Source organism: Falco rusticolus, chromosome 4, assembly GCF_015220075.1.
Source record: "Falco rusticolus isolate bFalRus1 chromosome 4, bFalRus1.pri, whole genome shotgun sequence".
In the NCBI taxonomy this organism is placed as follows: domain Eukaryota; kingdom Metazoa; phylum Chordata; class Aves; order Falconiformes; family Falconidae; genus Falco; species Falco rusticolus.
Window position 1 is genome coordinate 30,919,643 of NC_051190.1, and position 17,530 is coordinate 30,937,172.

A 17,530-nucleotide genomic window follows, 5' to 3' on the forward strand; every position below is an offset into this window, starting at 1 on the left:
ACAAGCACACTAGAGGGGCATTTTTAAGTATATCTTGATGTTTCCTGTGACAGTAGCCCAGTATTTCTGTTCTGTCGTTTGGAAGCTTAAGAAGGGGTGGCTTTTGCCTCAATAAATATCTTTGGGTTTTAGCAAAATAATGAATGAACATTCATTCTTGGGTGCAAGGTCCAAAGTCACATCTGAGTTAGGTGACTGCCTGTGTCCTGGGGGTGAAAGCAGCACCCTGTGACTGGAAGGAACTGAGTGTCCAGCCACAAGGAGTAAACCGGGCTGTGCCGCTCCCTGAGGACACATCCCTCACCATAGTCAGGCATGCTGATGCATGAATGTCCTCGGTGCCCTCTGTTGCGTGGCAGGGACCTGTTGTGTTCTGTGGTGGTGCAGGCATTGTCCCACACCACAAAATTATTTTAAGTTTGTTGTGGCATTTTGATTGTTCATTTTTTTTCCCCTCCCTTCTAGTTAAACCCTCTGTTCCAAAAAGCATCCAGAGCCCTGAAGCAGTGTCCCCAACCAAGGTATGGCTGGAAACCAGGTGTAAGGGGAAGAGGCTGGGGTTGTTGGGTGTCCTGCTGGAGTGCTTGCCCATATATATCTTGGTTTGTTTTATTGAGAGGTTTTATTTGAATTCCCAGTAAAAGGGTGAAAGGCTCTGGGACATAGACAAGGTGGAGAGACTGCCAGTTATCTCCCATGTAGGGGGACAATAGAAGCTGGAATAAGACAGAGCCCAACAAAATTCTAGTAGACATTGCATTCCCCAACAAAGGAGGGAGAATGTCTGTGGATTGACAAGTGTGGGTGATGTTATCACTCACAGTGAACGCATCACAGTGCTGTAATGTCGCAGTGGCCACTGCTGTGCTGTGAGCAGCCAGCTCTGCTCTGCTGCTGACTTGGCCCTTCCAGGACATGGCTCTGCAGTTGGGCTCCTTGTGTCATTTCCCATCTCTGGGGCTGTCACCTCAGCAGGCAGTCTGAAGGCACTGAACTTGATTTGGTCCTACATTTGTTTTCCTAGCTGCACCCGGACTACCTCCCTGAGGAGAAAATCCAGGAGAAGGTGTGTGACATCGAGAAGCAGCTGGATGAGCTGGAATTGAAAGGAGTGGATCTGGAGAAGCAGCTGCGTGGTTGTGAAGGAGGTAAAGGAGACCAGGGGCCACCTCTGTTACAATGGGGAGGTGTGAGCCTCATGCTGCCCCTGGGCATTCTTAGCTCCATTTGCAGGAGCTCACGCTCCATGTGAGACACCAGGTTGTCAAAGATACCTGGTATAGCAAGATAAAGCCCTATGAATTTTGAACCCTCTCTGGCTGTTTCCTAATCTATTGTTTGAGCAAGGTCTTATGTTTATTTGGCTGAGGATCAGGGAGTTCTGGGAGTGGAAGGCTGCTATTGATCTGGCTTCTGGATCCCAAGCCAGACTGGGCATCGTGGCTGGCTCCAATTTCACAGGGCTTTGTGGGCTCGTGCAGAATGGCAGAGTTGAGCTGGCCACATGGAAGATGAGCTGGGTGCCCTGTAGCAGAGTATCTGTGAGCAGCTTCTTTGAATCTGCAGGGAGTGATCTGCATCCTTTCCTCTGTACCGAGGAGTACCGAAGATGAGCTGTTTTCACCTGAGGTTGCCTGTGGCTCAATGTGCGGCTTAGTTATCCTAGGCTGTCCCTCAGGTGCCTGTGTGTTTGAGCCAGGGAGTCTGAACTGATGCAGCTTCTGAGGGAACCTTGCCCTTTGTCTCCTTTGCAGATGAGTCTGAGGATGCCCTCATGGTGGAATGGTTCAAACTGATCCATGAGAAACAGCTGCTGCTCAGACAGGAGTCGGAGCTGATGTACAAGTAAGTACAACCAGAAAGTCACCCATCTGCTTGTGCACTTCACCTGTGAGCAGTAAGCAGTGAAGGAGAGGGAGTGGCAACCCAAAAAAATAATGTGCCAGCTGGTGGGACGAGGAGGGCTTGAGGATATCTCTGGGAGAACTGCCAGCATCCTGAGGTATTAGCTGATGGGCCTTTGGGCACTGATGAACTTGTGGGGAGGGAAACTTCACAAATGTGATGGAGGAAGATTTCCACTGACCCACCAGCCCCTGCCCAGGTGGTGTGGTAGGTGATGTGGAGCTGAGGCTTTGGCATGATATGAGAAGGATCTGGCCCTGGGGCATGGAGGGGCAGTAAGTTGTCACTTCTGTGGTTCCTTCCAGGATGAAACAGCAGAAGCTGGAGGAGCAGCAGTGGAACATTGAGGTGGAGCTGCGACACCTCATGAGCAAGCCAGGTAAGGACCAGCTGCACTGAGAGTCCTGGTGGCCCCAGGCTGTGTGGAGCCCTCCACTTTACGTGCCAGCACTGGGATGTCCTTCAGATCTGAATGACACTGCTAGGGATTGCAGTTTCACTGCGGGGTGTCTGGGGACTGCGCTGTCAAGCTGTATGGTGGAGACTCCCTCTAACGTCCAACTCACATGTGCTTTCTGAGGGGATGATGTAAGATGTGCTCCCGAGTGTGAGGATATTAAAATTTGGGCCTGTGAGAGGGACTTGCTGGTGCAGGGTGGAGGCAGGAGCCACGGTGGGGAGGTACTTGCCTGTAGCGGTGAGATGGGCTTCCCTTGTCTTGTGCAGAGGAACTGAAGACACCCAGGGAGAAGGAACGAGAGAAGGAGCTGTTGGAATCATACCTAAACACAGTCAATGATCGGAATAATATTGTGGAGTGCCTGGATGAGGACAGACTCAGGTGAGGGCCCTTAGATGGTGGGAGATGAGCCAACACCAGGGATTATTTCCCTTGTACTTCCTCCACAGACCAGGCTATAGGGGTGGATGAATGGCTGTCATCCATACTTCTGCTCCACGAGAGGTGGGTGATGACCTGTCACCAACCATCTTGTCCTAAATACTGCTGCCATTGCTTCCTTGGCAGCTGTTAAAAGCTGAGATCAGGACTGCAGGCATGTTCAGGGCTTCTCCCAAGCTAATGCTGCTCTGAGGACAAGGGCTGTGAAAATGTCAAAGGCAGAGGAAGAGAGGGAGAGGCTGGAGGTAGGCAGGATGGAGGCAGTCTGGGAGCTGCAAGAGGACTCTGGGAACATGAAGCCAGGAATGTGTGTGTCTGCTGCAGCAAGTGAAAGAGCAATTCTAGTTGAGAGTTGGATGCTCTCCAAGTTCAAAGGAAGACTGCTGCGTCCAGTAGCTGGATTTGTGCCTCCTGTTGCTGGGAGCAGCCTCCATTTCTTGACCTCAGAGCACTGATGCCAGCTGAGGATTCCAGTAACGCCCAGGCTTTGGGCTCTGGCCTTGCCCAGACCCAAGGACGTAGCAGTGTGTTTGTCCCTGATTTCCATGAGCACCTCCACAGCCCCTCAGGCTACTGGTGTCTTCAACCTTTATTCATCTCCTCGGGTCTGGTGTGGCCTCACAACCTATTGTGGATGATTCATAGGCCAGCTGGGGGTAGGACCTCCCTGCTGCAGCGCTGTACTGCCACGGTCTGGAAATCCCCACACAGGCCCTTGCTTTCAAGGGAGCCAGATGCCATTTGCTAATCTCTTGGGCTCCTCTAACTTTTGGTTTTCCCCACACCCTTCTCAGAGTGTGCTATGGAGGCTGGTCATTTCTGACTGGGGCAATAACAGCAGTCTTTGCCTGGGTTTGGTATCTACCACCTTGTCATGAAAGACGGCACAGTTTTTTAATGCCATGCTGTTCTGTTACAGAGAGCAAGAGGAGGACCAGATGTTGGCAGACATGATCCAGAGGTTGGGTAAGGGCCCTTTCTACTCTTACGGAGCAGCACTGGGTGGCTCTGGGGCTGGCGGGTCTCAACCTGCTCTGTGTCTTCTCCCTCTTCTGCAGATGGATCTCTTGAGAGCCAGGAGCCAGAGAAGAAGAAGAACAAGTTCCACTTGCCCAAAATACGGAAGCAGAAAAATAAGAGTAAAGCTCAGGAGTGATGTTCCTTTGCCCAGCAGGGCCATCACAGGTATGTTCCTTCCTCGCTCTGCTTTCCTGGAGTCGTGCAGGACTGTGATGATGCTCCTCTGCTCCCTGACATGGAGGCTGCATATTTGCAGACCAAAGGGACAGTGTGAATCCCTTCTGGCCCTGGTTTGGGGGCCAAGGATACCTTTCCCAGAAGATGGACTTTTAAGACTTTTTTCCTTATTTTGGTATAGCTCGGAGCCGGCTTCAGCCTTCTTGGCAGCTCAGGAGGGCAGAGCTCAATTTGCCCGTCCACTGCTTGGGTTATTACAGTCCTGAATGCAGAAGCATGGCACTGCACGTCACACTTGTCACACTTGTGTCAGCCAGGGCTGCACCAAGGACGCTACGCTGGTCTGTGAAAGGGCCATTCTCCCTCCCTGTGCTTGCTGTGGCTCTTTGGCCAGGATCAGTGATGCGGTGGGGGAGAGGGTACTGTGGGGAAGAGAGATGGACGGAATCCCCCTTATTATGCCAGTGCAAAAGGGAGCTGCAGGCCCCACAGCTGGAGGGGGGCAGAGAGCAGAGTCACCTCTGTATCAGTGGGGTAGACTCAGCGTGGTTTCAGCAATAGTGCTGTTTCCAGACCTCCTTTGGGGAGCTGCTGTAGGCTGGTTTCTCAAAGCCATGAGGGGTTGCTCCCTGCTTCATTCCCTCTACGGGGGAGATTTGTAGCTTCCTTATTTCTCTGACTGCACGGTGAAGCAGGGTTTTCATTGTCTATGGCCTATCCTGCTGAAAATGAACAGAAGTCTTCTTTTAACAACCTGGTGCTAACTGGGAGCAGAAGGGAATTAATGGGTTTGCCTCACCCGTGAGTCTTCTGCATGAGACCAATATTTCAGTTCCTGAGGCTCTGTCCCTGGGTAGCCAGCAACCTCAAGGAATGCTGCCATTCATCTTGGTGAGACCAGAAGAGCACGAGCAGGTCCTGGGCTGTGGCAGTGAGTCTTCCTACTCTTCCCTCAGTCCAGTGACTGCAGCCAGACACCTGCCCTGTGTGGCAGCATCCTCTCTTCGCAGTCAGCCTGAGGAGCAGGGATGGAGACAGGCAGGGGAAGATCAGATCAGTTCATGATGCCTCTAGCTCTGGTGTGTGTGGACTTCCCTTCTCCTTCCAAGCCAGGTACTTTGAGGTTTCTCTAAGTCCTGTTCTGCAGCAGGGCCTGGGATTCTGCACGGCGGAGGCGTGCACGCTGTGCCCGATGGCAAAGCGGAGGCGATGCGTCCCTTACCCACGAGGTGGCAGCGGGGGTCTCTGTCCCAGGCAGCCTGCAGGGTGTGCTGGGTGGGGTACCGAGGGGGTTCCTGGTGCCCACGGTCTGTGCCATGTGTGTCCGTGTGGTGGGATACCCTGTACCTGCATATGCTTTTGTCCAATAAAGAACCGCTGGAGCAAGTCTCAAGAGTCCCAGTGCGAGTTTGGATGTGGGTCACCGGGTGTGGGCTGCCCAGGGCACTGCGAGCGCTCACGGTGTGAGAGGCAGTGGAGTACCTGTGATGGAGAGGCTCCCCTGCCTGGAGCTTGCTGCAGACCAGCTGTAGGTCCTGGGAGGGCAGCAGCGCCAAGGGGTTTTTCAGTGATTTCATTTACATGTAAACTCCCCCCGCTCTCAGGTAAGTGCATTTTTCCCGTTGCTGCTTTAGCACTACACAGTCTCCAAGCCTTGTGGGATCCCAGCCTAGCCATCAGTCGGGGGGAGAAGACGAGAGGCAGGGCTTGTTCTGCCACAGTTGTGCTGTGGCATTGGTGAGCCAAGTGGCTGGACCATGGTTCCATCAGGTAAAACACTGATGGAAGCGCTGTCACCGCACTCTTTGCTCCATGTTGGCCTGTGCTTGCCTGGAGGGGAAGACAGGCTGGTTTGGGGGGACATGCTGACCACAGGGGCTGGTGTGCTGTGCCTTGCCCTCCTGGTCTGCTTCTCGGGAAACTCTTTCTTTCCTGGGGCTGTGTGTAAACCTGAGGGGAAGGAGGAGGGCCTCTCTGCCAGACCTGAGCATTAGCAGCCTTGGAATTAAACCTGTCTGTGTAGGCTGCCAGCTGAGAGGGAGGGAGCTGAAAGCACCTCTGCTGAAGGAGAGAAATACCCTTCCTCATGAGTGGGTCCCCCTCCTCCAGCTCTCCCAGACTGTCATTATTGCTGGGCTTTCATCTTTTCAGGCTCAGATTCTCCAACCTCAAGAAGTTTAGTCTGGATTGGGGGGGGGGGGGGGGGCGCAGCATCATCCAGACTCATCCAATCCTTCCTTCTGCAGCGCAGTTCAACCTTCACCCATCTTGAAGGCAGGCAGGACATGGGGTCTACGCAGGAATGTGATCACAGACTTAACCAGCAGTCCCTGGTGCCCTGCAGGGGCAATGAGTGCATGGTTTGACCTGCTGTAGGGTTTGCTTTTGTGAGAAAGCCAGCTGCTCCAGAGGGCAGGCACTCCTTACGCCTGCTGGCTGTGTGCTTACCTGCCTCCAGGAACAGCTTTTGAAGGGAAAACTGCTGCTTCTCTCTCTGGAGGCTGTTGGAGATGGTAACCCTGGTCTAGGGGATAGCAGGCTCACCTGGAAATGCTGCGTGGGTTTCAAAGGTTTGAGTGGTCTCTAGACAGAGAAATACTGAGAACAGGAGTGGCGACAGGGCTCCAGCCCTCCTTGCCACGCCGCTGGGAACAGGAGATTATGGGCTGGTGTGAAGCTGAATTCAAGACTGACCTGAGTTATTTCTACACCAGAGGTGAGCAGAGGAATAGTGGAGTAGTGATCCAAGCGCATCCTGCCCAGAGACCCAGGCTCTTGCCTGTACTGATGGAGTGCTGTCTGGTCTGGTCGTGGCCAGGGTCTGCTGCTGCCAAGCCCTGCAGAGCCTGCTGCAGCTCCACAGCTCCTGCACCCCAGGCAGCTGCTGGCTGTGAACGTCAGGACAACCCAGCTTGTTCCTCCTTCCTCTACCTCGAATGCGGGACTCAAAGGATTTGCATTTCCACCACCCTCCTAATCCAAGGCTTGAAAAGAGCCCTAGATGAACTAAGCCGTTGACTAAGGTGGAGAAAGGGAATGGCTTTTTCCAGCTGGCTGCGTTGAGCTGAGCTGATTCCCCCCGCCTGACCCCTGTTTACTCTCCCAGCACAAGCAGCTTTGCTCACCCTGTGGAAGTGCTCCAGGAGGCAAAGCAGGAGGATTTGGCCTTGAGGCTGAGCAGAGGGAGGTGTTGGGAAACCAGCTCTCGCTGCCTCTCCATAGCAGTCACCCCTGAGTAATTAGGCAGTCTAGGCACCCTCCTGTAACCAAACAGGAATCAAATTCCTCTCCATTCTCCATGGGAAAGGGCCATTTGTGCTCTGCTCCGGCCCCACCAGCCACCGAGCCCCGAGGTCAGGCTAGCAGGAGGTTGACTGATACATTGCTGTGTGCATGTGGGTGTCTGCATTTTGGTGATGACCGAGAGCTTAATTGCTCTTCTAGGTCAGCTGCTCCACTTCCAAAATGGTTTCAAGGGGGCTGAGCTTCCTGCTCATTTCCTGATGGCCTCCTCATTCATGGCTTCTCCAGCTCCTGGATACCCGGAGCGCTGCGGCTGCTTTCTTTGTAGCTGAAGGGGAGAATGGGGGGGGCTGTATGGGGCCTGGGGGCTGCACCCGCGAGCCTCTGCTGTTTAGGAGGCTCTTGGGGGTCCTTCTGCAGGGCTGAGGTGACGGGGAGGCTGCTGTCTGCTCCAGCACTTCAAGACTTGCAAATGAAGCTGTGATTAGGCAGTGTGTGTGTGTATGTCTCTCTCTTCTGCCGTTTTCTTTAATTACAATCTCAGAGGTAATTTCTGACGCATCATTAACAGTTCTGAGTAAACAAGGGGAATTCTCCAAATTATTCGCCATGAGCACAAAGGGAAATTGGCTTTCATCGTCTCCCTCATCACCCAAGGAAGAAGCTGTTCTGCAGTAGGCGTGGGGAGAAAGGGAACTTTGTGGCTGCCCTCAGATGCCTCAAGTCAACTTGAGACGGAGCAGCAACACTTCCAGTTTATCCAGCTGAGAGGCCAGCTCTGCCTACAGCTTTTTGTCCCTGCTCCTGAGCTGGGGCTCGTCACGTTTGCAACTGCAAATGCAAAGTGCTTCTTGCCTACAAGAGCCTTGGGTGCTGCTTTTGAATGTTCACCTCCGGTTTCCAGCTGGATGAATCGGTACCCGAGCTGCTCAGGAGACGGGACAGACCAAAAGCTTCCTCAGGGAAGGTGACCCTGGTCCTTGGCTGTTGGGGTGAAGGGTGATGCCAAGGCCAGCGTGGGCTTGGGAAGGGAAGGAAGGAGCACTGATATGGAGGGACTTGGGACTGGGAAACTAGATTTGGTCTGAAGCAAGGACTCTGAGGGATGCTGGTGTGCCCTGTGAGAGCAGCAAATATGCCTGGCAGCTGGAGTGGGAGGAGGTGTCTGGAGAGGACCTCTTTGCTGGGAGTCCATGGGAAGGCATTCCAGCCTAGTGCAGGGCTCGAGGGAAAGTGGCTTCATTAGATGGGTGACACATGGAGCTGAGGTGAGGCAGTTGCACCCACTGGAGCATCCCCACGGTGCTAACAGCCCCTTCACCCACGCTCCGGCATGGTGGCAAAGCGTCTGCAGCAGCAACCAAGGGAGCGAAGGTTATTTATATTCATGTTGCAGCTCTGCCAACCATGACTTTGTTATCTGCCATGCATGAATATTATTTGAATACAGAGTTTGTCGTGACTATTCTTCCGCGTGAAACGAGGGATTTGCTGTGGGATGGGAGCCCTCCCTCTGGCTGTCAGTCAGGAGGGGTTTCCTTTTCCTGTCTCGTTGGAAGCCGCATCCCCAGCAAGGTGAGACAGTGGACACTTTTTCTCTTGTTAATATCCATGTCTAATCTCCTCTCAGAGGGGCCCTTTGTCCTAGACTGTAGCCAAGATGAGTAATTCAGGGATAGATGAGACGCTATAATTGGTTTGTGACAAATTAAAACATTTTTCCTTCGGAGCTGAGAGCAGGACTGTGGTCTGGAGCTGTCAAGCGTCACAGGGGAGGGTGATTTTCGGAGTAAGCGCATTGCAAATTGGCTCCAGATATGCCTTGGAGTCTGAAATTAAACTCCAGCTGGTGACTCTTCTCAGTTGGGGTTTTATTTTAGCAGGGGACAAAGGGAACATGTGCAGGGAGGGACAGCCTGATCGATAAAGGGAATGTGACTTTTTTTGCATCATGCAATGAGCTGGGGACTGGAGTGAGCCCCAGTGGGGATGCTGGGGAGCACCCAGAGGTATGGCAGGAGTAAGAAGACCAAGAGCTGGAGCCCACCATTGCTTGCCTTTCCTCCATGCTGCTCTCCATGGTTCCTCCATCACATCCCAGCGAGGAACGACCGCTACAGAAAGTTGCAGCTCAACCATCTCTTCCCTTGGTCGCAAGTGGGTGCCAGGGACAGAACCTCCTCAGGAGCTGCAGGCTGGTCCTTGCCTGGTAATACTTACTCTCCTGGGCTAAGGAGAGTCCCTCACTTCCACCTGGAGAGCAGAAGACCAGCTAAAAATCAGTAACACAGAGGTGATCAGGACAGACAGTTTGATGAAGTACTTGGTTTGGCCCCAAGGCGGTTTTGAGCTGGATTTGGGCAAAGGGATGGAGGTGGGAGGAAAATGTCTTCCTGATACAACTGCTTAGCATTGCTTAATGGAGAGTGCTATGGCGGCAGCATCTCCGCCTTGCGATGGAGATAGATGGAGAATGGAGTGCGTGAACCTCAGGCTGGGGAAAGGTGTGGGGCTGAAAAGGGGCTTCAAAAGAGGCAAGAGGAGTCACCGTGGGGCTGGTTTGTGTGTAAAAGGCGGTGAAGAAGTAAGCTCTGAGATGGGAAGAGCGGACAAAGTCCAGAGGACAGGGGTGTTGGGCCTGGGCCTTGCCAGACTGGTGAGGTGGAGATCACAGGCGGGTTCAATATGGGAATTTGTCAGATGAGTGGAAGTGAGGTCTTGAATTGTCTGCCTCAAGATTTTCTATCTGATACCAAAGCAAAAGGAGGCCCAGGGAAGGGGTGCCATGAGTTTTCTGGGGGGGCTGTATCTCAAGGAGAAGGAGACGGTCTGGAAGAGTATCAAAACAGAGAAAGTAAAGAAGCAAAGAGAAGCAAAGGCTGTCAGCGAGGTGGGGAGTTCAGACCTAGAGTGTCTGGGGAGGAGATCTGGGCATCTCCTAGACACAGCTAGTCTAACTAGCAGGCCACAGTGGCTGGGTGATGGTGATGGGGACTTGGAGGACTTGGAAGGAAAGATCACAGGATCTAGTTGAGCAATGCAAAGTGCAGAGATGCAGCAAATCCTGAAAGGCAGGATCAGATGGTGAGCTGTGACTGGTGTCACTGGCATTAAGATGTTAGCTAATCCGGTTTAAGGGGATAAGCCCCAAAAAAACTGTGGAGACCTAAATTGGAGCTTGTCAGTCTCCTGTGGAAAGCAGAAGTGTGGAGGAGGAGGATTTGCTGAAAAAGCCCCTGGATGGTTGGTCAGAGACAGGGCGGCTGGTGGAGGGCTGGGAAGGTGAAGGGTCAGGAGGTATCGGGGAGGAAGGAGTAACAGGAGTCGCCGAAAGCTGCATGGGGTAGAGAAACCACTCACTGTGGCAGGGAGAGCATGGGACAGCCTGTGCAGGGAGCCAGGGCAGAAGGTTGTCTAGGGCATATGGGGGGGGAATGGATGGGAGAAATCATGGAAACCCTGCTTAAACAGAGATGGGACTTAGTGCAGGGACAGCTGTGCTGTATTTCAGAGGTCACACGCGATTTTACTGTCTTTTCTTACCATAAGTGTGATGTTGTTGCAACAGAATAGCAAAAGGATAGATCAAATTCAGTTGTCTTGCTGATGAGGATAAAATAAATGCTTGGCTGCATACTTGTTATCAATGTTGCTTGGATATTTTTCAGAAAAGAGACAGGAGGCATTGGGAGTTTAACTGTAACTGGAAATGACAAGGTTTGGAAGGAATCACCGGTCTAGTGTCAGTCCATATGTAACTTCCCTTGTTACAGTTTGTCCCGGAGCCGCCTGGGCTGCACAATCTCTCTCTTAATAGCCGACCTATAGCCCGTGCTGTTGGTGAAACTGGTAAGGTAGCAGCAAATCTACAGAAACCCAGTGGTTATAGTCTGGGAAGCTTATATGATGCATATCAAAGCCAGTATGTGAATTGCATAAGTGTGATGTAGGTCTGGCACTAAAGTGATAAGAGTCATATCAAGGGAATAACTTAATTAACTGGTCTTGATCAAAGAACTATATGAATTCAATAGCCCAGTTTTCAGCACTAAATGATGAAGTTTAGAAAAACTGTACTTGACGCAATTATCAATTTTCCTGTCCGAGGAGCTTTGAAGTGGCATTAAGAAGGGACAGTCTGTTGTTCCATTTAGGACAACTTTCTCCCTCCCTCCAGTGATCAGGAGGCAGAGGGGCTCCCTCTCCTTTTCAAGTGCTCATTTGAAATGGTCTGAAGCATAATAAACACTGGATGCCAAGGGGAATGGTATCTCAGCTTTCACAAGTTAATTGTTTCAGATGGTGTAAATCAGGAACAAAGAGCTGTCCTTTCTCTGCCAGCCAGAAAAAAATTCTTAATTTCCCTTTAGCTTTAATTTTGCTCAGGATTTTGGAGGGAAAGGGGTCCCATTTAACTTCCAATGGTCCTGGACCTTTTGGTCCCTCTGGCATGTTCCAGCTGCATGCTGTTCAATCAAGGTGCCAGGTATGAAAGCCAGGATGGAGTTAGGCTGTAGAAAGGCTTCTGGAAGTCTTTAAAATACCAAATGCCATGTGTGTTTATCCAGTCTGGATGTGTCTATACATACCACAGTGTTGGTATCTATCCCACAAGTTGGGCTGGGGTGCAGGATGACTTTCTGGGCCAAAGGGAGAGGGAAGCAACCTCTTTTAAAAATATTTTTTAAAAACGAGAAATCAAATGCTGAACCATCACGAAGAATACCAGTGAAAGGCCTGTTCTGCAGAGGGGCAGGGTTTTACTGGCCTTTCTGAGCAAAATGTGGCCTGTGTATTTGGTCCGGGACTAAAAATGGTGTCACGGATAGTCGGTGAGGATCTGGCTGATGAAATCCACCCCGTTATGGAAGCTGAGGTTTAACCTTCTGCACAACTTCACAGCTATTTTAAGGGGCAGTGGGCAGCCCTGCACTGCGCCCTGCACCACTGTATGTGCCCTCCGCTTGCTGCTGGATTCTCTCCCCTCCTTCGTGTCCAGCTGGCACCCTGTAGACTCACCTTGCTGGGTAGGTAGGGTCAGGGAAGGAGGTGGTTCCTTTCTCCAGTTACCTTGGCTGATCTCAACCAGGTTTTCCAGAGAGGCAGGCCAATGTGTTTGGATATGCCTCTTGGAAAAGGATGGCTAAACCTCGTTCATCCATCAGTGACAGTGCTGGGAGAAAAGCCCCACTGCTTCCGGCTGCTGCTACCTGTGAACAGACTTCCCCACTCTTCTCCACCCCCGGGGCACTGTGTCCTTTCCACTGGTGAGTACCTCATTCCCAAGGCAGGGAGAACTGGGGATGTTTCAGGTCTGCCAGGTACGGTGTGAGGCTGCTGTGAAAAGCTGAGAAGTCTCAGAAAAGCCCTCGGGAAGTCAAGGATTAATTCAATTTCCTTACAGCTCCAGGACTTCCCGCTGCAGAAAGCAGATGGACTTTGGTTTTGCTCTCTGAAATGAGGTGGTTCCTCCTCCCTGGGCAGGAGGAGGGAATGATTTCCAAGGGCAGTAAGCCCAAGGTCCGCTCGCTTGGGTCTTCCCCAGAATAGGGCTGAGTGATGAAGGTGGGATGACTTGCTCTCCTAGCCACACCGCTGGTTTTCCTCCAGGAGATGGAAGGAAGCTGGGTGCTGGTAGCTGGGAGGCGAAGCTGCAGCTGGCCACGCCGGCTCTGAACAGTGAGGGCAATTAGAGATCAGAAGAGCTGGGGTGGCTTCGTCACATTTCCCTGCTGCTGTTCTGGAGGTGATAATATAATTCATATCAGAAGAGTTAGTGGGCTGAAAATGAATTGGAGAAATCAATCCAGAGGGTATAAATGAATTAGCATGTAAATGAGGACACTTGCTCTACATAGTTTAATATTGCCTGCAGCTGTAAATAATTCCAGGGATGGAATCAAAAGCCGCAAACAACTTCATTTTTGTACTCCTCCCCCGTCCGGGAGCACCTGCAGCTACGACCGACCCACCCTTGCAGTATCATCGCGTTGCAAGGGAATTAAAGGCTATGAGATGTATATACTCTTCACTCCCCCCTGCCCCCGATTGGCCATTATTTACAAGGCTGCTGCTCCTGGTTCCACGCACCAAGTGGCTGTTTGTGCACGCACGCAGCAGTGCGTGCACGGCGAGGGGGTGACATCTCGTGCAGCGCATCGCAGGCCACCCCGGCCACCCCATGGTGGGTTGACATGTGTGTGAAATAGCAATTTCTCACCAAGACCTGCGGCATGAAAGGCCTTGATTGGGGTGGAAGACTTACCCCTCCTGGGGTGCCTAAGGATGCGAGAGGTGGGTGCTTGGAGCTATCTGGAGAGGCAGCATTTCCAGGAGAGGTGGAAAACTGCACTAGAAGTGCTGTGGGACCGAGTGCTGTGTACGGTCTGGAAAACTGTAAGATGTGCAGAGATGGGTCATTACGGTGGGGGAGGTGTCGGGAAGGTCCTTTATGAGAGGTGACTAAACAAGCACAGCTTATTTAGCCTAACAAAATGAAGGCTGAGAGGAGCTGTGATTGCACAGGCAGATAAACACAAGGGAAGGAGAGGAGCTAGTTAAGCTAAAGGCCAGTGTTGATACCAGAACATGCAGATACAAACTACTCATGAATAAACTTCAGAGGGAAATGAGATGGAAGTGTCTTAAGTGCCAAAGCAGAGACTATGGACGAGCACTGGAGAGTCCACACAACCAGGCTGCTCTCGCACTGGCGTTTGACTGTAAAATAGGATTATAGGAGCAGGTCCCTCAAGATCACGCAACTGTGTTTTGTGATCTGGGAAGTCCTGCCTGTTGCCAAAAGCCCCTTTAATATTCTGGCAGGGGAAGGTTGCAGATCTGAGGAGGGCATATGTCTCGTTGAATGACTCCAAGAGTGGTTGTTGAGAGCTTTTGGAGTGGTGCTGATGACAGGAGGTTAAAGATGATCCTCAACAGTCTTTTATCAGTGCTTCCCTCTTGTTTTTGACACTGACGGATCACTGAGTTCCCTCTTTCATCAGGTTGGAGTTTCAGGTTCTGTACTAACTAGATCTCCCAGGTGGACTGGAAACACTGATTAAGATGGATAGAGTGAAAGCAAGTCCATTAAATTGTTAATAAAGAATATTACACACATACCTTAATCTGCAGCTAGCCTGACACTTTATAAAAGTACATTAGGATATAATCCAATTGAAGCCACAATATCGAGAACATCTTATCTCATCACAAATTGAAATTATATCATATTCCTCATTTCTTAAACTAAAAAGCTAAAACCTTTTAGTTTGCTCTCATATGCTTGTGTAAAACTTAATCAGTGGTTTTAACAACATTATTTTTCAATATGGGCCATTTCTGCTCTCATTTATTTACAAGAGAGAACTTCCTGGTAGGAGAAGTGATTCAATTTGCAGGAGGATACATCAAGCACTTAAGGATTTTGTAGGGATTGATTGATTATTTATCATGTTATCTTGCCTGGAGACGTCTGATATGCCTGTGCTTTTGCTATCTCTCATTCCACCTAATGCTCTTCCTTTGCGTCTCGCTCCCCTCCAGTGCTAAGGGCGCTCTTCCTGCGTGCGCGTGCCTGCACGGGTGTGTTGGAGGAAAAGGGGGTCAGGGAAGGCAAGGCTGAGGCTGTCTCTGTTGGGATGAAGACGCTGGACTGGGCAGATATGAGAGATTCATTTCACTGGAAGATAGCTCAGAGGTAAGAGAGGTTAAAGGGTGGTTTGCAATTCTGCTGGATTTTAACCGCAGGCTGCTGTGCTGCTCAGCCATAGGTCTTCAAGTGCATCAAACACGTCCTTCCGCACAGAGGAGGGAGCTGGGGCACAGAGAAGCTGTGTGGTTTGCTGGAAGTCCCCCCAGGAGCAGAAAACAGCCCTGAAGGGCTGTCAGCCCTGGCTGGTAGCTAGTCACCTTGGGCCACACTTTCTAGGGCAGCTGTAAACACCTTCCAGTTGCCTAGCGAAGCACTGGGTGATGTCTGGGTGCCTCTGTGGGACAACGTGTCCTGCTCAGCCGGGCTGTCCCAGTCATGCACTGTCAGTGGCTTGCCCAGGGCTCCTTGCAAAGCCACCGTTGTCCCTACACTTGTGATGAATCTAGTGACCCAAGAAGGCTGGGCTTGGGGTGCAGAGGGGAAGGGGCCACCTCTTCATGCTTAAAGGAAACCGCTGTCACAGCAGTCTCGCAGGTTGGGGGGTGCTAATTGTCGTCTGCTGCCTTGCTATGGCAGGAGGGTTCATTAGTAATGGCACGTCCTCCTCGGAGGTGTTGGAGCTGAGGCTAAAGGGGAGACACTCAAGTTCTCCATTTGAGGGGGGGGGGGGGGTGTCCCTGCAGGAGCCCTGTAAGAGAGCTGTGGCTTGAGCTTCGTCCTGAACGGTGGCTGCTCTGTGGTGCCGGGCATGAGTGGGTGAAGGAGGGGTGCTGCCCACGGGGGCTGTTGGCCTCACATCCCTGGTGGAGCTTTGGGGCACTGGATATAGCAAGACAGAAAACTTTTTTGATTTTAAGTAAGCAAATAATGATAGCAGGAACTCCAACCAAACCCTCAACTGTTTGGACCACAGTTGTCTTTCTGGCAGGGGGATGCACTGGGAACAAGGACATTCGAGGTTTATTCTTTTCACTGCTGTAGATTTTGGCAAATTGCTCTCCCTGCCATAGTTTTCTCTGAGCAGTTTGAGATCAGCTGGGTTTATTCTTTTATGAGTATTGGAGTGCAGGAGCTGCTCTCTTCTGGTGAAAATAAATACAGAAATCCTGAAGCACGACTCCAAAGAGAGACAAGCCTGTGAAAAAGTACCATGCTGGAAAGAGCGTACGTTTGGTTTGTCTTATTTTTCTTTTGCTTCTGGGCTTTTAGGGTTCCTGTTGTAGGGATTGCACCAAGATGACAGACTAGAGAGGTCTGACAAATGGAAACACAATCCCCTGACTCCAGGAGCTCAGACTTAAATATCAACAAATACCTCAGGATGCACTTGTGAGTGCTGATGGAGCAGCTGACTCTGCGAGCGTGGAGGTGAACAACTCCAGAGCCCCGCAGAGCCCCGCAGTCCCGATTTGCTGAACCCAGTGGAATAAATTCCTGTATAAGATGATCCATGTGCATGGGCCCTCGCAGGATCAGGGCCAACGTTTGCAAAGTGCTGTGAGATGCTTGGATGAAAGGGACTACAGAAGCGCAAAGTATTACTTTTTCATGATTACTGCAATTGCTATCCTTGGGGCTGTCCAAATGTTGTTGTTCCAAGTGAAAATATAAAACCCTTTTGGCACGTTTCTTTTTTGCGTTGTGATAAATAGAAATGCAGGAGGGGAAAAAAAAATATCTCCTAACAGTGAGAGAAGGAAAGCAGTCCCTGTGCAATTTGTTACACATCTCATATGTCTCTGACTGCTAGCTGTAGAGATATTTAGAGGGAGTATTTAGCCAACCCAGTGCACAGCCTCTGGAGTACTGGCTTCTGCTTTGGTCCATGCTTGGTTGAACCTTTACAGCAGCTTTATGTTTTTTTGACACAGCATTTCAGGAGAGGTTTTGATTCTGGAAGATGCCAACTGCGCCAAGTAGGGCTAAGATGATTAATCAAATTATTTGAAAGGGTGTTCGCCAGAACTGGGAAGTGACCAGTCTCCATCCTAATCTCTGGATTGAGATGTCAAGCCGGCCTCCAGCTCAGAACACTGAGCTCGTCAGGAGGCAGAGGGTGGAAAGAAATCTCCAGCAGCGAACAGCCTGGCAGGGCTGCCTGTGGTGGGAAGGGAAGCTGGCCGTCAGGGGCTGTGGGGTGGTGCTGCTAGGGGGGGCTGGGTGAGGCTGGGGGGGGGTGTTGCACATCAGGCAGGCCAGATGAAGCTTCTCCAGCTGCTGCAGAGCAAGAAGAAGATGATGGTTGTGCCTCAAGCTGCCTTCCTCCCACTGGGCTGTGGGGAGGAGGGGTATGGCCAGGATGTGCTGCACTCCTGCAGCTCTTGGCTGGCTGTAGGTTATGGGCTCCTCTGCTCCCACTCTGATTTTAGGTCTTTGCTGAGCAGGATGGAGGAATGTGTGGCCTGGCATGGAAGAGACACAGGCACGAAGCAGTTTTGAACTTGGTGCCAGTGTCAGGTGCTTAGAGGAGCTGGGGCTTTGACTGAGGTCTTGCAGGGAATGGCTGAGGGTGGATGGCATGGGGCCACACTGACCAGGTGGCAGAGGGCTCTGTGTGGGATGAGCAAGGTGGTGGGGAGCAGGGACTCTGCTTCGACGATGTGCTTTTCTCTTCAGGGACCAGACGGGTT

At 51.5% G+C, this 17,530-nt stretch overlaps 1 protein-coding gene across 3 annotated transcripts in view; it reads left to right on the forward strand.

The window, feature by feature from the left end:
- Positions 1–8,762, forward strand: part of MICALL2 (MICAL like 2) — a 28,177-nt gene extending 19,415 nt beyond the window's left edge. The window contains exons 11-19 of one of the 3 annotated variants that reach the window (XR_005103881.1): positions 466–521; positions 1,025–1,148; positions 1,755–1,845; positions 2,211–2,284; positions 2,632–2,746; positions 3,726–3,772; positions 3,865–4,372; positions 5,138–5,141; positions 8,752–8,762. Coding sequence is in view for 2 of the 3 variants with exons in the window: in XM_037385276.1 (XP_037241173.1) it covers positions 466–521; positions 1,025–1,148; positions 1,755–1,845; positions 2,211–2,284; positions 2,632–2,746; positions 3,726–3,772; positions 3,865–3,962 (605 nt within the window). In the remaining variant the exon portion in view is untranslated. Of the gene's footprint in view, positions 1–465; positions 522–1,024; positions 1,149–1,754; positions 1,846–2,210; positions 2,285–2,631; positions 2,747–3,725; positions 3,773–3,864; positions 5,392–8,751 lie in introns of those variants that run through there. The other 2 variants (XM_037385276.1, XM_037385275.1) reach the window with 2 other exon arrangements.
- Positions 8,763–17,530: the final 8,768 nt, after the last annotated feature.